The sequence below is a fragment of the Denticeps clupeoides genome, chromosome 17 (assembly GCF_900700375.1).
Source record: "Denticeps clupeoides chromosome 17, fDenClu1.1, whole genome shotgun sequence".
Taxonomy (NCBI): Eukaryota; Metazoa; Chordata; class Actinopteri; order Clupeiformes; family Denticipitidae; genus Denticeps; species Denticeps clupeoides.
Window position 1 is genome coordinate 1,532,481 of NC_041723.1, and position 24,068 is coordinate 1,556,548.

At 46.9% G+C, this 24,068-nt stretch overlaps 1 protein-coding gene across 2 annotated transcripts in view; it reads left to right on the forward strand.

Moving 5' to 3' along the window:
• The first annotated feature begins 571 nt into the window (after positions 1 to 571).
• The window catches only part of sema3d (sema domain, immunoglobulin domain (Ig), short basic domain, secreted, (semaphorin) 3D), a 29,775-nt gene continuing 6,278 nt past the window's right edge, over positions 572 to 24,068 (forward strand). The window contains exons 1-14 of one of the 2 annotated variants that reach the window (XM_028957902.1): positions 572 to 703; positions 6,858 to 7,094; positions 13,989 to 14,149; positions 15,857 to 15,919; positions 16,012 to 16,131; positions 16,210 to 16,303; positions 16,957 to 17,085; positions 19,075 to 19,217; positions 20,470 to 20,584; positions 20,678 to 20,747; positions 20,862 to 21,006; positions 23,026 to 23,248; positions 23,856 to 23,944; positions 24,026 to 24,067. In XM_028957902.1, coding sequence (XP_028813735.1) covers positions 6,890 to 7,094; positions 13,989 to 14,149; positions 15,857 to 15,919; positions 16,012 to 16,131; positions 16,210 to 16,303; positions 16,957 to 17,085; positions 19,075 to 19,217; positions 20,470 to 20,584; positions 20,678 to 20,747; positions 20,862 to 21,006; positions 23,026 to 23,248; positions 23,856 to 23,944; positions 24,026 to 24,067 — 1,599 coding nt within the window. In that variant the 5' untranslated portion in view covers positions 572 to 703; positions 6,858 to 6,889. Of the gene's footprint in view, positions 704 to 2,803; positions 2,926 to 6,857; positions 7,095 to 13,988; positions 14,150 to 15,856; positions 15,920 to 16,011; positions 16,132 to 16,209; positions 16,304 to 16,956; positions 17,086 to 19,074; positions 19,218 to 20,469; positions 20,585 to 20,677; positions 20,748 to 20,861; positions 21,007 to 23,025; positions 23,249 to 23,855; positions 23,945 to 24,025; position 24,068 lie in introns of those variants that run through there. The other variant, XM_028957903.1, reaches the window with a different exon arrangement.

Genomic DNA, 24,068 nt, shown 5'->3' on the forward strand with positions numbered 1-24,068 from the left:
ATGCCTTAATTGTTTAATGTAAATGTCCAACACCCCAACGCCACCCTACATTTAGTGTCCCCTCACTGGCAAGAAGGGCTAAATAGACGTGAAGAGGTGTCTCCTCCGGCCAAGAACATTGCTATGTGGGAGACATCCTCTCGGCCATGGAACCGGGGAATTAATTTTCATGCCCAGTCCACCACTGTGGAGCATAGAGAGACATTTTTATGAATTCATGACCGCGGATCTCTGACGTTCCAAGGTTCTTATGCCTTCCTTGAGTTTAGGGCTGACATGAAACTGATTGTGTGACATATGGACACCCTATATACACTTTTGAAAGGAAAAGGACAATTCAAATGACACGACATCACGTCACAAGAGCGGAGAAACGGACAAAAGAGACACTTTTGACTAAACATATACACCTCGGTGGCATCTGATCAATTTAAAGACATTTGTCTGCATCTTCAGCGTTTTCGACTTTTTTTTATTCCCTTTATGGTCGCGCGTCTCCGCGCGTCTCGCCTGCGGGCTGCGCAGCGCAGCGCTGCACACACACACACACACACACACACACACACACACACACCAGTACGCCCAGCTCACACGCACCACGAAGCAGACGCTCCTCAGCGGCCGGACTTTATACTTCACATCTCACCATCTTCTCACCATCTTCTCACCATCTTCTCACCATCCGGAGCGGCGCGAGCTGCAGGTGAGTCGCTCATTGTTATTAATATTAATAACCATAATGATAATGTTGGTGCCGCTGCGCTGGCAGTAATTATCGCGAGATTTATTCAGTAGTGGCTCTCAGGACACGCAGAATTATTATTCTGTTCTATTTACTGAAGTTATATGCTGATTGTGATTTAAACTTAGATCTGATTTAAACTGTGTTGTGTTGTGTGGTCAGGAGCTCGGTTCTGGTTGAAAGTCCAGTACTTTGCTGGTTTGAAACTGGGGCGATCGGGAGTCCTGTTGGCTGGACATGAGGGCTCTTTTACTCAAGTTATATGTCAATTGTGATTTAAACTGTGATTTTTGTGATTTAAACTGTGATTTAAGATCTGATGTGTTGTGTGTTGTGTTGTGTGGTCATGAGCTCGGTTCTGGTTGAAAGTCCAGTACTTTGCTGGTTTTAAACTGGATCGACTGGGAGTCGTGTTGACTGGAATGCGGGCTCATCTGGGACGAGTGGGGACCCCCGGTTCCTCCCCATCACACCTTCACGTCGGGGTTTTCCCCTGGCGCTGAACTTGGTCAGACTCTAACCTCTGCATAATAGGGCCCTTCAAGTCTCTCTCTGCGCCCTACACACACACACACACACACACACACACACACACACACTCTCTCACACTCACACTTAAAGCTTATTGCACGTCTTCAGAATAATGTCCCAGTGACATGGATTTCAAACCGACCCGCCTCAGTGCCAGGGAGGGAGAGGAGGTGGGAGATGAACGACATGGCAGGTGGTGTTCATCTTCTCACCGGAATATGAAAAGCCGTCTCATTACGCTAATTACAGTCATTACAGAGACTTTTGCTACCAAATTAAATCTGATGTACACGTCAACTGACTTATAATTTCGAAAATTATAGAGGATTCTGCTGGAGAAATCGTGTCTCCTGCATGCAAACCACGTCCCAGGCGGAATTCTGCAGGGTGGCGGCCGCCCCGCGCTGTATAAATGCCACAGGACGTTGTTTAATTCTCGCGTCAGCGGCCGCAGATTTAACAAAAGACCCCGGGGCCCTGGGACGGTGGGGATAAATAAAGAGCCGGAGCTGGACCGGCGTCTGTTTACCGAGCGCCCAGTAAAAGGGACCCTAACACCGAGGTGCCACCGGCCTTTCGTGTGTCTGAGACTCGGCGGCCAGACGGGCTCTGTCTGCCGGCTCCGCCCGACTTTTCCAGCCACATCATTTTAATACTGAACCAAAACAAGGAGCTCGTTCTTTCACAGAGAACCATTTGGTGGCCCAGTTACCACACTTAATTTTGCCTGAAATACACGTTTTTTTCTAAATTCTGCACCTGAATCTCTATATAAAATACGGACAAGCTGACGCTTGGTGGAAGATGTGATGTCTGAGAAGATTTGGTGGATGGTAGATGAAGAAAAAGGTACCATAACAAGACAGTCGAACTACTACAGGGAATACACACACACACACACATGTGTCACGTGGAGACACTTAAATGTACTGGATGGGCCCGGGAATGCTGGGAATTCCTCTTACTAACAAGCTGTGGAAACGTGTGGATTCTTGTCCAGCTTTGGATGTACTTCCAATGTCATTTCTCAACATATCGTGATGGTAAAAAGTCCAAGGTGGCCTGGAGACGTTGCACGAAGCTGCCATTGATCGGCTGTGAACCAGGGAGCCTTCGTCCCTCTCTGTTACTTAATGCCCGGCCGCTTCTTTATGAGTGAGGGTTCTTTAGGTTTCGGGTTTCCAAGGTGAGGGCATGTTCAGTGTTGGCTGAAAGCGCTTGAGGATCCTTGTCGACTGCCACTTTGTGATTGGCTGAGAGGCGCTTTCAAGGTCTGATCCTGATTCCCGTGGACGCGCCGTTGAATTTGGAGGTGAACTCCCTCATGGGACGTTGAGAGACACCAGCGCTCCGCCGTCTCTCTCTCCGGTTGACTTCCTGTCATCGCGCCCAAGCAGCTCTACACGCCTAATCAAGAGGGAGGCACCGAAACGCCTCCTCTCCTCGAACCCGATCCGCTGCCACCCTCGGGGAGGATTAGGAGGAGCATGAGGCGTGGTTTTATCACGCTCCGTTTCGTCAGGGGTGTCTAGGGTTACCTGCGGCTGTGTCCATCAGAATGTGAGAAGTCCCGGAGGGTAATGGCTCTTGGCTGGACGGAGGAATTCCCCTCCTCCCGCCTGCCATCGGATCCCCACCTGGCCGCGTCCCAGGTGAGAGGCTGAAAGTGTTGCCTGCGCTAACTCCACATTTCCTTTCCGCTTTGTCTTTGACGGATCGGGTTTCCTCTCTGTTTTCGCCTCGAGACGTGAACCATGGCCGCACTTTGCAAGGAAGGCAAATTGGCACCAACGGTGAATGCAGGTGGAGTCAAGATCATTGCTTGGAGCTGATTTCCATCCTTAATCGTGCTCAGCTTTCCCGAAACAGTCCGATAAGGGAAGCTGGACGTTTATTTCTTTCATTCCCAGATATCTGGAGGGCAGAAAGCAGGTCACAAAGAATTGCCGCCAAATGCAAACCACAGAGACGGCCCTATTCTACACTCTGACGTTGATGGACGCACTCTTATGTCCAAGTCCATGAAATGAACCAGTCGGCACGAAACTTTTAAGATTGTGAAAGTGAAGTGATTGAGAGCACCCGGTGACACGATGTAACGTGTCCTCTGCATTTAACCCATCAACCTTGGCGAGCAGTGGGCAGCCATGACAGGCGCCCGGGGAGCAGTGTGTGGGGACGGCACCTTGATCAAGGGGACCTCAGTGGCACCTGGGCGTTCAAGATTCGAACCGGCAACCTTCCGATTATGAGTCCTCCTCCTCACCCGCCAGGCCACCACTGTCTGTGCCACCGGAAAATTGCAAAAAAACGCAAGGCCAGGTGGAAAAAATGTTCTTCGATCCCCAGGCAGAACACAGATCATTTTAAATGGTGAAAGAAACCAGTTTCAAACACATTTTACAAAGTTAGAAGAACAAAGAACATAGTTCACGTCAAAATCAAATTTCCACATCAGGACCATCATCACACGGTCCGAATTTGTCGGTGAGCTGAACCGATCTGACCCCAGGCTGTCCGTCCAGGGTCCGGGCTGAATTTACACCACGGATCGCTTTTTTTATTATTAATAGCCGGCGGATTTCCCAACAAAAACGGATCAAGATCCCAACCGGCATCCCGCTGTTTTTACAGACTCATCACTCACTGGCAGGCTTTAAGGAGGAAACCTGCGGCTTGCCGGCACTCTGTTAACCGTTAACGACGCTCTCTCTAATCGGCCCGGACGAATTCCTCCTGGTTCACGGGGACACCCCCGCCGCCTCCACAGATGCATGGAATATTATATTTCAGCGTAATAAGCTCTGCCTGTCTGCCGGCGCTTGTTCTCCTGCCCGCTCATTAATTAAGTCCATCACCGGGCTCCGTACGCGAAGGCGTCCCGGCTATTCCAGCCCTCGTTCCAACGTCCCGCCGCAGAACCCTGGCATCACAGCTGCACGGGGAGCCCAGTCCTGTCTCCTCGTGCCTCAGTTGTTTTAAAACGGTGAATTGTCCTGTCAGGTTCTAGCCAGGTCCCGAGACCTTGTTATTTATAGCATTTAAATCGAATCGCATGAACAAAGTTGACGCTGTTGCTGAAGATGTCTGGGATAAAGTCCAACTTCCCTGCAACCCTGACCTGGTTAATTGAATTGAGAACGTGGGCGGATGGATCAAAACTGCCTTCTGGAGCTTCCAGACGATTAAACCGGTTGAAAAGAATGTCCCGCAGCATTAATTGAATTAGAAATTAAAAAATCAGCTTTATTGCCGTGTCTAGAATCTAGAGGCTCCTCAGAGTTTCTGCACACTTCAGAACCGAGTGCGAATGAGAGTTGATTAAGGAACATTCAGTTCACCACAGAACCCAGAGGAGATCCCTTCTCCCTCCGAAATCATCGTGGAATAATAAATAAATCCGACCGCAGCGGCAGACACTTTCATGTGTGGACCCCCCCCCTCGCGCAGACCGAAGGTCAGAGGTCGCTAGGTACAAATGAAGGTGACCCAGGAGAAAGAGAATTATTTTTGTTGTCCGGGCTGAGAAAACACTTGAGTTGTATTTCGGGGGGTTTACAGTGAGTGACCCTGAACTTGAAGTGGTCTCAGCAGCTCCGACTGTTTGTTTTCTTACTGAAAAATGAATACGAGTCGACATATACATTACCATTAGTGTGTGTGTGTGTGTGTGTGTGTGTGTGGGGGGGAATACACTTACATGGCTATTCTACCTCAAAATAACATTATTAAACAGAAAGCACAGGGACCGTCCCCTCCATTAACCTGCGTCTGAAACGCTTCTACACAGTACTGCTGCCTTTCCCACTTCTGGCCAATCAAACCATCCGAATCACTAACAAGCTATACTGATGATTTAACATTCTTGGCCTTTTATCATTAATTCAGAATATTATAATATTAAAAATGGTAGTAATACTAGTAATATAACTTTTTGGGAAAAAACTTACTTTAAACTCTTTGTCTTCTCAAACTGAAAGTCTATTACGGTGGTTCCCAAACATTTTTCACTTTTATAGATACAATACATTTTGAGCTTCTTTCACCCTGACACACACTCCATTGAAAATGAAATTATTTGAAGATCTCCTCCTTGTTGGTTTCATGCTCCTTTTACCGAGGTCCCTTCAGGGAACTTCCTCCTCTTTTCCCATCGCTGTCTATCTTGACGTCCTTTCCCGACTCACATAATTTCCAGTCATTAATTCTAATGGTTCTGGGGCCTGTTTCGTTGAGGGTACTGGGTTATTATATCAAGGGCTGAGAACCGGAGAACAAATTTTTTTCAAGGGGACCACCACAAATTTGACACCAGACTGTTCATTGACCTTCGTGACTTTAAGTCCAATCTTTTCAAGAACCAACCATGTTCATTGTAGACCAACTGGTCCAGGTAGACACACCATCTCACTGGAAATGATCTATGTTTTACTTTTTTAAAACATCTTTGGAACTCTGCTCCATTACATTTACAGAATTTACCAGATACCCTTGTCCAGAGCGACCTACAATCAGGATTGATGGGGACAGGGTTAAGGACACAATGGTAGTGGGGTTTGAATCTGGATATTGTGGTCTTCTGGTTCATAGGCGAGTGTCGTACCCACTAGGGTACCAGCATAAGGCTCTGATGGAGAACATGTAGAAGATCAGTCAGGTCATCAGGACCTCTGGGTGAAGGAATGACAGTGCGGTTTAATTTCAGGTCCTGCTGTCTTCTGATTGGTCGGGATCTCCTGTACCCATCACTGCTGCCATCGATGTTCCTGTGGCGCGTCGTGATCCATCACTTTATCTGAGCAACACGCTGTGGGCGGGGCCGGCTGTTTGTTTAGATAAACAGGCCGTGGTTGGTCAATCTCTCTCGGGTCTGTGGGTCGCGCGTTGTGTTAATGATGTGTGTGTGTGTGTGTGTGTGCATGTGATGCTGGTCAGGGCTGCGCTGCTATTGGACGATTGCGCCTGACGGCCAGGCCCATGTCCAGCAGGCATCTGAAGCATCAGAGGCATTTTGACCTCCGCTGACCCGGTCGGTGTCTGGAAACCTACTTTCCACAGCGGCCTAATGAAGCGGCCTTAATAAATATTCATCCCCTCGCCCCGCCCCTCCCCCAGACAAAGCCACGCCCAGTCCACGCCTGTGCTCGCTCGCCTATTATTACACTGTGTGTGTGTGTGTTTCTTGAAGAATGTATAGAAGATAGCCGTGTCTGTCTGACCCTTTGTTTGTGGTAAACATATTTGGGGTGGGGGGGTTCCAACAAAAGATCCGGGCTGAATAGCAGGCAGCAGCTGCTACAAATGTGCCAACATGCCTGAAGGGGACCATGGTAAAACAGCTGAGCATTTAGAACACACACACACACACACTCACACAAACATATATTTATGTATTTATGTGCTCCTGGAGGTGTGTTAGAAAGTTGACTATCTTATAAATATGATGCATTGCAGACTGGTGCTAGTTTAATATCACTCTTGTACACACACACACACACACAGAAACACTCCTCCCTGAGCTCCTCCCTTGCTAAACCAACGTGTTACTCCCCTCTCTTTTACACACACACACACATTGCTGAAGAGGAGGACGTCCTGCAGCCTCCCACTCTCCCCATGAAGCCTCCGAGGGAAGACGAGAGCCCCGCATCATCCCCCTGGACAGCCATGCCCCGCCGTGCCACCCGCCGGAGTCCAGCCTCCCCTCCGGCCTGGGCCAGGACGTTGGAGATGCTGCTGCTGCTGCTGGTCCTGCTGGTCCCGCTGCCTGCTGCCTGCGGCGCGAGGGAGAACCTGCCCCGCGTCCGGCTCACTTACAACGGTACACTCCTGCTCTTTTACCGCGTCTGACATGGATGAATGTGCATACAGACATTATTTCCTTCAGTTATTGGGCTAAAATGTTATGATCCCATCGTTTTGGTAATTATTATTGGTGGGTGTGTGTGGTTCATGTACTCCTGGGTTCTGTTGTTGATGTTTGGTGGAATAATAGAGACGTAACTCACTGCGAGGGCGGAGCAGACTGATTAATGTCGAGACCTCGTCCATGTAAAGAAATACTGCGTCTCATGTCATGGGAGATGCTGTGTAAACACACACACACACACACACACACACACACACACACACACACACACACACAATGGTTCACAGCTCGCATATGCACCCACACTCTCACACATACAAATTCTGCAAGTTCACAGAGAAGCAGATACACAAACTTACCAAACAGTGGCAGAAACTGTTACACAAAAAGACACAAAAATACCCACAATGTCCCTGCAGCCCACGCAAAAGCACACTTTTCTCTTCACGTGTGGCTCGGGGCCGCTTTCTGCTTCTTTGGCAGCCGCTCCATGTCCATTTTTCAACATGATGAGCTGCTCATCAGTTCAACCAAATCTCACCAAACAAGGAAAGATCTGAGAACCCCCTACCCTCCCACCGCCTCCGCCATCGTCTCATCCGGTTGGGACTGTTGAACCCGTCCTAAGTTGTTCAGTGTTATTCACTGTGTTATTTTTATTAAGTAATAAGTGAAAGGCTATACGGATACATGCATATGCACAAGCACAAATAAACATACATGAGTTCTAAAACTATAACACACACACACACACACACACTATAGACTCAAGAATACTCGGCATCTGTTCCAGTGGCCGCATTTCTCTCTGTGTTTTTCTGTTGTCTTTTCCACTCCACGGTAAAGAAATTGGCCAAATGTTGCTTTGTCTTTTTGATCACCAAACACCATATATCTATAACACCCACAAGCGTTCTGAAATCTAAATAATGCACAAACTGGGATTGCGGAAGTGACGTCATCTGTGTCACCGAAATACTGCATGATAATAATAATAATAATAACGCGATTGAACGGGAGGAAATAACGTTTCGCCTCATTTGTGACAAATGAAGAGGCATTTTTGTCTAGTTTTTATTTTGTGCACCACGTTTAGTCTTGTTTTTATTCGGCAGCAATTTCACATGATAGATTCGGTTGTGGTTATTGTCACCTGACCAGCATTTAAATCTCATCTCATTTTTTGTCATGTCATTGAAGGTTCATCGATGAAGATATTTTGTCAAAATATATATATTTTTTTGCGAAACCAACGAATGACAAGAGATATACATACACACACACACACAGGCAGGGCTCCCCCTGGTCAGCAAGTTGGCATTTGTGGAGGGGGCGCCGGTGGCGGGACCACGTGAGGCTACGTGATACGACACCGCATATGTGTGAGACGTGCGAGAGCCCCCCGGAGGACTTGCTGTGGATTGCTGGCTCTTACTGTCCTGCGTGGACCCCTGGTTATTAGGGTGGGGGTCCAGTTCACCTGGAGCGGCTTTACCAGAGCGAGACGCTCATGGAACAGGCAGGCGACGATCCCAGCAGGGGATCATCAGAGCACCCCCCCTAAACACACACACACACACACACACACACACACCATTTATTTATCTGTGTGGTCTGGGCCATGATTGATGATGTGGTTCTGGAGTGAGCAGGGAGGCATGGTCATCACACTCCCTGCTGCCAGGAGTCTCCACCGTGGCTGAAGTAAAGCCCCTTTTTCAGGCTGAAGAACCAACCAGATTAAAATGAGCCAAATATAAAGAGGTAAGGAGGCTTCATTCCAGTCCAACAATAACATGCCTGCTCCTTCAGAAGGACACGGCCTGGTGAAGATGTGAGAAGAAGAGAGTGTGTTCCTTCAGTAGCAGTCTGGCATGGATAGTGGAGTGGAGGTGGAGATCAGTGTAAATGTTCTGCAGTGTCGTAGAGTTATATTAAATTTGCACTGTGGGTGCTTCAGTCTTCTCCCGGACATCACTAAGCTTCTCTGAGGGGTTAAGGTCAGGAGGTGGCTAGTCCATGTGTGAAAACGATGTCTCATTCTCCCTGGACGTCTCCTTCACAGGAACAGCCTGACGGATTCTGGCATTGTTATCTTGCAGTACACACATGTCAGCAGGAAACAAAAAAATCCACGATTGACGGAGGTTCAGGATGCATGATGGATGCATCGTTCTGTATTCTTCCACTCCTTGCCCTGATGTGTCCATCACTCTGGAACAGGGTCAGTCTAGACTCATCAGGCCACATGACCTTTTTCCATTGATCCATGGTCCAACCTCCATTCTTCCTGGTAAATTGATTAACCTCACTAACAATGGTCCCAGTCCTCCAAGTTCTTTTTGTCCTGTGCTAGTGAGATGCAGACTGGTAAGACAGTGTAGATGATGCGGCAATATATCTAAAGCCAAGGGTCCTCACAAAGTAATGAAAACAAACTTTGCAGGGGAAAGAGACACATGACCCGTTAACCTATGACCTTTGGAATGGGCGCTGAGTTGAGCATAGGCCCTGATAAATGACTTTCTGGGATAAGAGGACAGAACAGCTGGGCTGTTGCAGTGTGTCTGTCTCTCTGCGTGTCCCCTGCACTGGGAAAATATTGACAGTCAGTCACCTTCTGACTTCCCAGGGTGGGTGTGGCTTCTCAGCTGTAGAGACAAGGAAAGTCTGAATTCCAGGTGAGCAGAGCATTCCACAATTGGAAGGAACCTGGTCAGCTGGTGACAGCTTCATGGGTGACCAAGACTCAGGATGGCCCGTGGTGAAGAGCCACTGTGGCTCAGAGTTCATTCTGGTTCAGATAGAAAGGTGTCTGAACCTACGGCGTATGCAGACCAGTTAGGTGTGCATTCTGACCTGTGTCCACTCCCAAATGTGGGCATCAAAACTGGACCACAGAGCAGCGCAAGAAGGTGCCATGAATCAACCTCTCCAGATGGTCCACAACGCTGCAGAAAGACTCGTTTTCTACCTTCCAGAATTCTCCCACACCACTGCTACATTCCCTCCACTGTCCCTGCATCAGATACAAAATACCGGAGCCAAGGACCCTCCTACCTCAGATCTCTCATCACTCCTCGCTCTGCACCTCGATCTCTCCGATCCTCCAGCACTGCTCCACTGGTACCACCATCTCTCAAGGTTCTTGGAGAGCGTTCATGTAGACTCTTCACTGTCTTGAAATGAACTTCTAATGAACAGCTAAGTGACTAAAGATCTTCAAACACAAGCTAAATACTTAAATTAAAAAGGCTTCTTATGTATATTTAAAAAAAGGGTTGGCTTCTGAGTTCTCAAAGGTCCCCTGACATGAACATTTTTATATCAGTCTTGTTGGTCCCCTAATCCTGTATCTGAAGTTTCTTTCCAAAATTCAGCCTTGCAGAATTACGGCCACTTTGATCCAGTCCCACAATTACATTTCCCAGGACGCGCCGTTTCAGCGTCTGTAGCTTTAAATGCTAATGAGGATGAGAGAGGCGGGACAAGGAGGACAGCGGCCTATAGGAGTTGAGCGTCATCAACACCATCCACCAACCACAATGTTTGGTGCAGACAGGAACTCCTGTCGGCGTATTTCCAGGAAAAATGTAAATGACATCACTGGTTCTTCAGAGTATCGTGTGACAGAACTAAAAAAAATTTTTTTTATATCTCATCACCGAGCAACTACGATGTTTTCAAGCCATGACAGCAGGTGAAGTTCCTTTTTTTAGAGGAGGGGTTGGACGGTGAAGCAGAAGGATCAAAGCACTCGTTACACCTATCACCATTTCTAGCCACTGCAGAACTGTACACCGACTCGGGGAACTCGTATTAATGTTAAATCATCTCACAAAGTCACATTTTCATCATAGGGGACCTTTAAACTGATGTCATGGTTAGGAGCGTCACCCAAATGCACCAGGATGCGCTATGAGGAGAAGTCCAGGCCGACATAAACATTACTGGTAACCAGGCACACCCCTTCATGGACACGGTGTTCCAGTCTGATCCATGGTGGCACCGCCTCGCAGCTTACTGGACTTAAAGGATCTGCTGCTCGGTACCACATACCACAGCAGATGCCTTCAGAGGCCTAGAGGAGCCCATGCCTCAACGGCCAGAGCTGTCTTGGTGGTAAAATGGCAATCTACTGAATATTTTTATCTTCTGGCTGATTTGGTGTATAGTATATGAATTACAGGAAGTAGTCTATGATCCTGCTCTTGCGCTTTTCCCACACTGTGGCCAGTAAATTCCGATTAAATTTATTGTGACAAGGACGCCTCTTCGTTCGTCTTGGTATCAGTAAAGTTCCGTGAATTATGAAAAGTCATACGTCACCGTGATCGGAGCAGAGTTGAAGGCTCTGGCCTTAAATCTGCCGTCTGCGTGGTGCACATCGCTCAGGAGAGGATCACAGAAATTACTTAACGTCCACATTTGGTCTCTACTGCCAAGCAGGTATCATTTTTCCTGTTTCTGATCTGCACTCGGATAACGTCGCGGTGAAACAGAGCCGAGTGGAGAGCGCTGGACGAGGGTAAGGAGGTTAAACGTTCCTGTCGAGCCCTACCTCCACATTAACCCTCGACTCCCTGGAGCGGTGGGGGTCCGAATGGTGGCCTTTGCGGATTAAACTGGAGACGTCTCTCCGCTGTGGAGATCGGGACTCTTACGTCTCGGTTAAGAAAACACACACAGACTCGTTTACACTGTTGCCAAGTATTTCAGAGATGGCTCTGATCTTGGAGGTTAGTGGAACGGCTGAGTGCTAAGACGGCAATGGCGCGGTATGCTACAGCTCGCTAAATAAACCAGGGGGTCAGGGGTCGTGGCTTGGGAGGGCAGAAAAACCTTCTGGGGTACATTAAAAACTGGATTAGAAGGATCTGGGCTTCGATCCCTTTCCCCTTTCATGGATTAAGCCTAGTCCGATGCTGAAACGGATAAAATTTTTATTTCCATTCTTGTATTCTAAGACGAGGCTTAAATCATTTAAACTGACTCAGAATCTCCCAAGACGAACACGTGTGGCCACTTCTCAGTCCGCCCTTGACAGTCGCTCCCGATTCATTACTGCTCTCGCCCTAATCTCTGAGGCTAGAGGCCAGCTAAGTGCTAAGACAGCATCGCCACGCTACGCTATCATACGCTAAGCAAACGAGCGGGGTCAGGGGTCGCGGCGCTGGCTGCTGCTGAGAGAGCAAGAAGGGGTCGTGTCTGGAGAGCGGTCCAGAAGATAAATCCTCGGGGGGCCCGATCGGAGGGCCGACTCGCTAAGGAGCGCTCTTTCAGCGCGTCCACGCCCTCGGGCTGTTTGCGGAGGAGATAAGCCGGGGTGCGATAAGCCGATAGGGAAGGGGGTGAGAATGGAGAAGTGCGTGCCCGGGATAATATCGATCGCCGGGAACCATTGTGAGCCGCTCGCACCGTCCTCCCAACGCGGGGCTAATCGCCGAGTCAAACCCGGGTCAGATTAGCCCAAACCTCAACCCTCCCAACAGACACAAAGACCTGCTGATACCCAGGATGTTTGACGAGGCGTAGACCAAGATGGGGGGGACCAAGTTAATGAGAGTGAGCGAGAGTGACAACGGACAGATAGACAGGAGTAATGGCGTCAACCTGTCCCCTCGTCTCTAATGAACAAGTTGGAACATTTCCCTGTTTTATAGGAATGCTACCCTGACAAAACACACACAGACACACACACACACACACACACACAGTGCTGGTTGTTTGCTTAGTTGGTACATTAGCTCGTCTCTCCGTTGCAGCGTTTTGGCAGTCGAGGCCGGGAGACGGAACGGAGCTTGTTTGATGTGGAATTAATAATCTACGTGAACAGATGTCTCCCCGCCATGCGCCCGTGTCTCACTGCGCAGGCATGCGGGACCCGAGCGAAGGTGATGAGGTCAGATTCGTGGCGCTCCACGACTCCCATTCAAACCCGAGCCAGGCCGTGCCGTACAGGCTCCTTCAGGCCCGGCCGCTTCCAGCCCCGCTGATCGCCTCTATTACGACATCAACCAGCTTACTGGCTCGAGGCATCAGCTTATCTGGCAAACGAAAAGCGTTATGAAATGGTGTTTATTAAAATGTCATACAGCGATAAAATAAATGATCGTGCACCGTGGCTTCTGTTTTTGCCCCGTATCACATTGCTTTCTTTCTCTTTCATCGCATTTACATTCAATTAATATGGAAATTCAATCTTAGTAACAGTTAAAAGCAGAATGTTGTGAAAATTGTCGTGTGCGATGACAGGTTGTTTATCTAAAATGTTACAAAATTATTTGATGATTAGTATTCATACATTGATAAATCATGTTCGTTAAGTAGCATTGATGTGTCATATACGGAAGCACCACTAGATGGAGCTGTGAGACTGAACACGTAGACTAGTCACAAAGTTGTATATCGGCACCTTGTGGTCCAGAAAGGCGTGTTTCCCCAGGACAGAATGAAATGAAAGGGAACTGAAACAAGCAAGCAAATTCACATATTATACATCTAACTAACTTTACACCTGAAAAAAACTACTGGTGATAGAATATGCCAATATATCAATAATTGTTCATGTTTTTATGTTTTTTTTGTCTTTTGACTCTACTTATTGCTCTAGACATAAACACTTGTTATAGTCTAATATACATGGAGGCATGTCAGATCTGTGATGTACGATAGAGAGATGTTGTGACCCTGATCTCCAGGCTCATCTCAGATGCAGAGATAATAGGCAGAGGTGCAATTTCTCTGGAGTCAAGAATGGAAGTGTTTTCATCGATTTGTTAGCAATAAATTCTATAAAATAAAAATGTACACTGTGTGTGTGTGTGTGTGTGTGTTACTCCACAGATCTGTTGCAGTCAGGCAGCGCAGTGTGGTTCCGAGGCACCTCAGAATCTCTGCTCTCTCACACACTCCTGCTGGACGAGGAGAGAGGAAGACTGGTACTGGGGGCGCGAGACGCCGTCTACCTGCTGAGTCCTGATAACATCAACACACAGTACAAAAAGGTACGACGCACACCCACACACTCACACACACTCGCAGAGTCTGCACTAAAGCAGTCACTTTCACTGCCACAGGCGTGTGGGCTCATGCACTTCTAGTTATTCTTCCTCCTCTGTATGATTGTGTGTGTGTGTGTGTGTGTGTGTGTGTTAAATCCCCATGGTTTCGCTGGACTGTAAATATTTTGACCGTCGGGATATACAGAAAGTGTGTGTATGTGCGTAGTTAACAGGTTAAGTGTGCTGTTTACACTGCGTTACGTACCCGCGTTCACCCAGCGGGCCGCAGTTTATTTGATTTAAGCTCATGCCGGGTTCCGATAGTGTTGCAGCCTGAACCTGAATTATAGAACAAAACCTGGAGGAACTGATCTCAGCTTACTTAAAAATCACTGCGGGGTGGGGATCAACACACTGACCCTGGGTCAGAATCTCACTATTGCATATGCAAAATTGATGCACCCAAAGCACACTGGCATGCTCTGTGGATTGGACGTGGATGATTGGATTGTAGTAAAAAGACAGTGGTGGCCTAGCGGGTAAGAAAGCGGACTCACAATCTTACATTTACATTTGCAGCATTTACCAGACGCCCTTATCCAGAGCGACGTAGAATCAGTAGCTACAGGGACAGTCCCCCCCTGGAGACACTCAGGGTTAAGTGTCTTGCTCAGGGACACAATGGTAGTTAGCGGGATTCGAACCTGGATCTTCTGGTTCATAGGTGAGTGTGTTACCCTCTAGGCTACTACCACCCTTAATCAAAATAATAATCAAAAAATAATCAAAAAGCTGTGGGCTCAAAAGGTGCCACTGGGTCCCCACACACTGCTCCCCGGGCGCCTTTCATGGCTGCCCACTGCAAGGGTGACAGAGGACACATTTCGTTGCATCACCGTGTGTTGTGCTGCAGTGTTTCACAATGACAATCACTGCACTTTCACATGTACAATCAGTCAGGATTGTGTATGTGTGTGTGTTGGGCCACATAAGTTCTTAGTCTCTTTAATTTTAGCACATAAGATAAGATGATCCTTTATTAGTCCCACACGTGGGAAATTTAAGACCTGCAATACACACACATACACACACTCAGAGACCCAACAGAGAATCACATCCTAGGTCACTAGTTGGGACAACTGGAGTAATGGACCACTCATTATACACACACACACACACACACCAACACACGCACATACCATCACTCCAACATGTCTGTAGCCTTTACAGTTTGAAAGCGCTAGTGTGTAAAGACGCCTCACGTGTGTATAAGATCTAATGTGAAATGACGGGATCAGAGGGCATCGTGGGTTGCAGCGTTACATGTGGAGACGGCTCCCTGCCTCGAGGTCAGAGGTCACTGCAGTGTATGTTAAGAAGATTATCCCTTTGCATAACATGCATGTGAACACAGATCAGTGGCAGGATTTCAGTCCCCACCCGAATGCACAAGGACAGGAACTCACATGAAGCCTGTGGTGAAATGAACTTGTGATCTCAACCTGCGGGAGATTTTAATTCAACCTCTCTACTTCCATCATAAACTAGTGCAGACGAGGGATCACATGTTCATATATATATATATATATGAACATCCCCTTTATATATATATAAAAAATTGAAATGGTAATGGGCATTAGTCTTTGGACGTGGGACACTAATCTTTGAATTAAACTTAAACTTTTTTTTTTATATATATATATATATCAGATCAGCTGGTCGGCCCCGCGGGAGCGAGTGGAGATGTGCAAACTGGCGGGTAAAAGTCTGCATGTGAGTACCTCCACGTGAGTCTGGACTGGTCTCCCAGATCCCGGCGCGTTCGTCTGGTGGGTGAACTGCTCCGATGCCCCTTTTTTCTCCAGAGCGAGTGTGCCAACTTCGTCCGGGTCCTGCACACCTACAACCGCACGCACGTGTACGCGTGTGGCACCGGAGCCTTCCACCCCACCTGTGCGTTCCTGGAGGTCGGAGGTCACCGGGAGGTGAGGGCACTGACTGTTTCTGCTGGCCGCTTCTCCAGCTCTTCTTTCCTTATGTGTGTGTGTGTGTGTGTTCCTCAGGATGGTGTGTTTCAGCTCCTCACCAACACCGTGGAGTCTGGCCGGCTCAAGTGCCCTTTTGACCCGTGGGAACCATTTGCCTCCGTGCTTACAGGTGAGACAGGTGTACACACACGCACACACACACACACACACACACACACACACACACCCTCATGCACGGCACATTTTTGTTTCCATGTGGATTTGGTTTCATTTGAAACACGTTCAAACCTACAAACAGCTTCCGCACCTGGTGAGATAAAACTGAAATAACTGGGGAAAACAGATTCATTTGATGGATGCTATGGAAAACCCCGGCCAAGTACATATTTTCAACAGCAATTCCACATATTTTCCACCACATAACATGGCAAATCCAAATTTATGTTTAAAACATAATTTATGCTTAGTAGGTAAGCACATAACCCCAGATTATCTCGCCTATCTGCTCATTTGAATGCACACGCAAGCACAAAAGAAAGGCTTTCTGATGACATTATATATAAATCCAACATTTTTCCAAGTAGGTTGGTTCATCTGTAAATGATGAATGTTGCTCATCTCTCTCCAGCACCGAGCTCAGTCCCAGTTTGCATTTCGATACGTCCTTGCCAGCTGGTTGCCATGGCTACCGCTCCGCCGATCCCTGTTTGTTCGTGCAGGAATAAGTTATGAACGCGTAGACGCCTCAGGAACTATGAGTTTCCAGCTGGCGCTCCGACGTCAGGAACGCTGTTATCTGAGCCGGAGCCTCTCTCCCCGCAGATCAGTACCTGTACGCCGGGACGGCGTCAGACTTCCTGGGCAAGGACTCCGCCTTCACGCGGTCCCTGGGGCCTCCGCCCGACCAGCACTACATCCGCACGGACATCTCTGAGGACTACTGGATCAACGGTGAGGGAGCCTGTTCCAGACATGCGATCCCACCTTCTTCGTCTAATAGAAACCAGGCCGGACCGGGGCCCTAATAAACGTGTATTTTAAAGATGAAGTCACCGCTGAGGCGGGCCTGAGTAAACAGAGGGAGTTGGGTTTGGTTTCTCTCGCTGTGGGTCCCACCTCTGCTTTGGAGATGACAGCTGAAGGGTCCGGTATGCATAAAACTCTCCTCCTCTGGAGTTTTCCGTCCACGGTTGGATCATTTTTATGATCTTTTTCGGCCAAATATTTCACCGTGTGCACTTGCATGAATGCGTGTGCTTATACTTGCATGCTAACATGTGGGCAAACTAGGAAAAACACAAGCAGGGGATGTTGGGCTTTTGTGGAACGTTCTGATCGTGAAATCTCAAAAAGGGTGTGATGTTATGAAGAAGATAAAGAAAAATCAATGCTTCACCCCCCCCAGACTGACCAAAATTCCACACAAGCTTTGAACTGCCGTACCTGCTTACTTTGTAGCATACTGAAGTCATAAGAATATCAAATTCTGAGTCGACGGTGCATAGCCAAAACATGACTTTGTGTCTATGGTTATACATATTTCTTCCTGATTATATAAAAGTGTAGATAAAGATAATTACTATAATGAAAATGTATTAAATGCAGGAACATCTTCAAGTAAACATGCAGGGGTTTCATACCAAACAGGACATCACAGGGACGACACACCGGGTAACGCCATGACACGTTCAGTATACGAATGTGGACACACTCCAGCTAATGAGTGATCATTAGACAGAAATACGTGGAAAACCAGACACCAGAGAGCATAAAACTGCGCTCATTGACATGATAAAAAATAAAATAAAAAAAAAAACTGCCGTAGGTGAGTCTTACGTTCTAGAGATTGATTAAGCTCTACGGTGAACAGAACGTGCAGTGTCTCCAACGCTTGCCACGGGTCTGTCGGGCCACGATGGGAACTGTTTTTCGGCTCCCTGGCCTCGAGTGGGTGTACGTCAGGGCGCCGCTTCCTGTTTTTAACAGCCACTGTCCATCACTGCGGTGATTTTTTCCACTGAGTCCAACGTTACAAAGGGACACTTTATGTAGAGAGAGTGGATTTCAGCACTGTACACACACACAGTCCTCCCACCGTTAGTGTGTCTGGTCCCTCATGCTTTATAACTGCAGAAAAAGTTGGATCTTCATGGAACATTCTAAGCTATTAGAATGTTTATGAATGGTATAATAGCTTGTGATTGGACGTGGTCGGCTGCTTTGCCCTGCCGGCCTTGGCACTTTGGACAGGGAAGCTCCCGGCTGCAGATGATCAGCGTTCGTCACTCAGCTGCCAGAGGTTGACACGCAGTTTCCACATTCCTCACTCTTCTCCACATTCCTCTTCCTTCGTCTTCTCCACCTCCTCCAGCCACAGTAACCCCAGTCCTCTTTCTATTTTTCTTCACTCGCAAACATGCACAGAAATATGTGGATAATTGTTCACTTTGGTCCATTTTGGTCTGCAAGAAAATTCTAAAATATTGTTTTTTTCTCAGTATGTTTCATGATCAGCATATTCTTCAAAGCGTTCTGCACACATGTTATCATGCATGCGTATGTTTAGGCAAATAAAACCACATGCATTCAAGCTTAGCCAAGAAGATCATAAAAATGATTCAACCAGGGACATAAAACTTCATACTGGACCCTACAAAGCAGAGGTGGGACCCACAGCAAGAGAAACCGCACCAAAGCCATGACCCTTCAACTTCGTGTTGCTATGGTTACCAGGTATTCAAACCTTGATCTGAAGAATGATCTGATTTTTAATTGCACGATGCAAATGTTGGCAAACGATGCACAGGAGTTCAGTAACACCATAAATACTCACATGCATATTATATTTCATTGTTTAATGTGATCATTTGAATCTGTAATAATGTTTGTAAGTGTGTGTTTATTAAGTAATGAAGTAATGCTCCTCTCTCCTCCTCTCAGGAGGACGCTTTATAGCGGCTCATCCGATATCAGACACTAACAACCCAGACGATGACAAGATTTACTTCTTCTTCCGCGAGGCATCCAGTGAAGGAAGCGTTTCAGATAAAAGTGTCCTGTCCCGCGTGGCCAGGGTCTGCAAGGTGGGACCCCAGAGTATTCACAGCTTCTGCCTCCCAAGTACAAAGTCAGAGTGATGTTGAAATGACGGCCGATATCAGTTTCATAATGAACAGTTATATGGTGTCGACCTGGAACTCTAGTTAAAGAAGATCAGAAGGCAGGAATTCCAATCAGGGCGTGTAGATCCTCTGTATCGGTCTTCACCGTGAAGGAAAGGAAGAATAGCAGCCTTGCTGGTACATTCCTCCTCGGGCCAGACCATGGTGCTCAGAGGCCTTGGCTGTGATGGCGCTCCCCCGACTCTTGAGTCTCTGACGCTGGTGACAGGGCTTTCCTTTATATTCCCATGGCGTGGATGATGGGAAATGTCAAACTGCGTCTTCCAGTAGAAATCAGTAGACCCCTCCCTTAAAGCCAGCCGCCACCGTCCTGAGCAGAAATACTCACAAAAACATACTTAATGTAACAAATTCTCGGTGCAGATTCAGCGAGAATCCCATAAATGAGTAAACTGCGTTATAATGCAGCATTATAGTGTATTTTAAATAGGCTTAAATCTGAAAGATTGAAAAAAGTATATTAAAGAGTGTGTCAACTGCACAGCTAATAATTTAAAGGATTGTAATATTAAATGATATCTTATTGGCTGTTTTGTACTCTTTCACCCTATCGTTGTATATATTCGGAGGAATAAACGGCACGTCGTGGTGATTCTGCTTGCCGGGCTTGAGCTGGGTGGAAATTCGCCGCGCCGCTGAGAGATTCTCGGGGAGGGCGAGGGCCGGCTTTACTGCTTTAGGACGGAGCTGTTAAGACGGCTGAGCCCGGATTCCTCGCTGGATAAGAGGGTTCCTGGCATCTTTGAAGATTTGGAAAGCGCCACTCGTAGCCCCTCTGTGTTTAGCTTTATTTTTTTTTCTTGCAATGCCGTGTGTGTGTTGGACAGTAAAGCCTTTGAGAAGTCGTGTGTGTGTGCGGCTGTTGACGTGCCTGGGGAGCTTTACTGCCCTGGGCCCCCCCCCCCTCCCCAAGGTCACTTGATATGAAGTGTTAAAGATATGTTAATCTGGTCCTAATTAAAGACAACCACTCACTTTTGTTCCCGCCTCCCACCCCGCCCCTCTCTGTCTGAGGTCCAGGCGTTTGATGTCTGATCGCTCAAACATGGGTCTCTTTAACTCCGCTCATTTGACTGTAAAGTCTGTAAAGTGCATTTATAGACATTGCTCTATAAACCACACGTGTGTGTGTGTGTGTGTGTGTGTGTTTCAGAATGATGTGGGCGGTTTGAGAAGCCTGACCAATAAGTGGACAACTTTCCTCAAAGCTCGGCTGGTTTGCTCCATCCCTGGTCCTGATGGACTTGATACTCATTTTGATGAACTTCGTAAGTCTGACCGCACCCTGTTTGTCCCCCACACACAGAACTGACCTTCGTGCATGTGCCAACTGTGTGTGTGTGTGTGTGTGTGTGTTACAGAGGACATCTTCCTGGTCCACACAAGAGACGTGAGGAATCCTGTTGTGTATGGAGTCTTCACCACCACCAGGTACAGCTGTAGGCCAGACGTTCTGTTCTTTGTCCTGAATAATGGTTGACAGATTAACGACATTAACAGAATGTGTGTGTGTATTTGTGTGTGTGTGTGTGTGTGTGCTCCCAGCTCCATTTTTAAGGGGTCAGCAGTGTGTGTGTACAGCATGTCCGACATCCGGGCAGCGTTCAATGGACCCTACGCCCATAAGGAAGGGCCGGACCACCGCTGGGTTGAGTACGAGGGCAGGATCCCCTACCCACGGCCAGGAACGGTCAGCATCACACCGTAACGAGGGTCTGGGAATGGGAGGAAGTGTTATTACACAATCAGTTATTGGTAAAATGAAATAAGTATTGTAAAATAAGTATTGATTCTACTCAAGGTAAAGTTAGAAAAGTTAAAAAGCCGGCTCGCCTCATATTAGTAAAGGAACAAAATCCTAACAACCACAGAGACCAAGCAGAGAAAAGCAAAGTGTTGGTGAATAAAAGATTCTAGACCTAAACAACACTAAACGAGTCACATTTCGTTCAAGTTACGAGTCTATACGCCACTTTTTCTTCTAGTCTGTCAGAAGAATCGAATAGTGATGTGTTCTTTTAGTTTTGACACCATTTTCCCAGGATGTGTCCGCCTGTATCAGTGCCCAGCTGCCACCGAGAAGCACAATAAACCACGCGCTCATCTCCAGGGCAGGTGTAGCGCGCCACGAGGCCCCCGTTTATTTACGCTGATCCCGGGTCGGCCCTGCTGCGCGTAATGCAGATGAATTCCGCCCTGTACGCACGCGTTTATTTACGGAGGGGGAAAGACGCCTCTCCTTCCTCGCCATCCATCTCTGCTCTTCTGCTGTATATTTGTGTTCGGCTTGTGAGAGATTGTGTGCATGTGAGGTCATGTTCATCAGCGTCCCACCAGCTTCATGTCGGAACTCAGGTGAAAAAAGTCTCAGTGTTCATGTCTGTTCCCCTTTTAAAAGTCCTCAACTCTACACAAACTCTACACATTATAAAAATGTCATAAATAAACTAAAATGAAATACAAAAAACTCTCTTATACTAAAGCATATACATATATATACCAAAATATAAAATGTACTATTATATATCAGTTTATTATAGAGTATATCAGCTAATATACTACCAAAATATAAAATATGCTATTATATATCAATTTATTATACAGTATAACAGCTAATATACTACCAAATATAAAATATACTATTGTTTATCAGTTTATTATAGATTATATCAGCTAATAAACTATCTTATATAAGATAAGTATTTGTTTTTAAAAGTCCTCCAGACGAAAACTAACTGAACTCTACACATTAAGCATTCATAAAAATTTTATAAATAAACTAAAATGAAATATGAAATTCCTTCCTACACTACAACATCTATATATTTATCCAACTGAATCATCAGGCAACTGAATGCTCAGGGACTCACCACTCTGGACTGACACACTCGCACGCACACACACACACTCGCACTCGCACTACCTTTGTTATATTGTAATATTATCTGTCTGTAATATTATCGATTAATGCACAGTTCCATTTTTCACAGCAGTATTTGCACTATTTTACTTTGCACATTTAATATTCATTTCGCCGGTTTAGCTGTCTGTCTGAGTGTTGTCAAATTTTTTTTTGTTAAATGTTATTCTTGCACGGCGTGTGTTCCCTGTTCGCACTGTATGTAGCCCAGTTTGTCTGTGTCACACACGTGCACTTTATATCAGTATGTAACGTTTATTAATTGCTCAAATGTTACATGTAGCACCAGGTTCTGGAGAAATGTTGTTTCGTATCACTATGAACCGTCTAACGTATTTATAGCTGAAATGACAATAAAGCTCAACTTTAATGTATAAAATATAATATTATATATCAGTTTACTATATAGCTAATATACTAATAAAATATAAGATAAGTATTTGTTAACTGTAGGTTTTTGGTGCTGCCATTGACTGTGAGGTGGAGAGCAACAGGTCCAACCATGGCCACTAGAGGGCGGCCCTGCCCCTGGAACCTGCAATGGCTGAGTGGGACTCGCTGACTGTAATAGTTGGGATGAGTGATAATGTTCTGCCAGAGTCGGGTTGATTTATTTATACTTGGTGGCCTTCTGGTGACATCTGAGTTGAACTTTGAGAGCATGACTCGGACGTGGCACTGGGCGCTGACGTCGAATCAGATGCCCCCTCCTGGGGAAGGGCAAGCAGGAAGGGTGCGGGCGGGTGGATTTGGGTGGATTTAATGACTTGTTCCTCCACCCTCCCTCAGTGTCCCAGCAGGACGTATGATCCCCGCATCAAGAGCACCAAGGACTTCCCCGATGATGTCATCAGCTTCATCCGCTTCCACCCCCTCATGCACCGCCCTGTGTACCCAATCACACGTCGCCCCATCTTCACACGGGTCAACACCGGGTACCGGCTCACGCAGATCGTGGTGGACCGCGTCCATGCCGAGGACGGCCAGTACGCCGTCATGTTCCTCGGGACGGGTGAGAGCTTCCTCTTAACTCACACAGTTCACATCATGACATATGCAGCACTTTATATTCTCTTTATATTCTTAATATGCTCTTTATATTCTTCAATAAACTGCTGGTCACATTGGAATTTAGATTCCAATCGTCAAAAAAAAAAAAAAAAATATTATTAAACAATTAACAACACAAGGTTATTGCCACTATAAAATAATGTGACAATAACACGTGGTCGATACGATAAGCCTGCAGTGCAAATGGGGTAAAAGGTTGTAGGAGCTCCTGAGGGATTTCAGGGAAATAGGGTGGTAGTAGCCTAGAGGGTAACACACTCGGCTATGAAGACCCAGGTTCAAATCCCACTTACTACCATCGCGTCCCTGAGCGAGACACTTAACCCTGTGTGTCTCCACGGGGGACTGTCCCTGTAACTACTAATTGTAAGTTGCTCTGGATAAGGGCGTCTGGTAAATGCCGTAAATGTAAATGAAATAAATATTCTCCAGTACATTAATTACCCATTAATCCAGCATGTTTTTATTGTGTCTCCTGAGTCACCAGCAGGGGGCAGCATTGCAGAACTTTGCTGACTCTCCAAACTTTGTAAACGTGTGTGCATTAGATTTGGGATCAGTGCTGAAGGTGGTGAGCATCACACAGGAGAACTGGGCCACAGAGGAGGTGATTCTGGAGGAGCTGCAGGTTTTTCAAGTGAGGAGCCGCGTGATACAAACACCCATTACTCCAGCTGGGGAGTTCAGACCTAGAAAAAATGTTCTTGTTCCTCCCCAGACTCCATCAGCCGTCCTGAACATGGACATTTCTTCTAAACAGG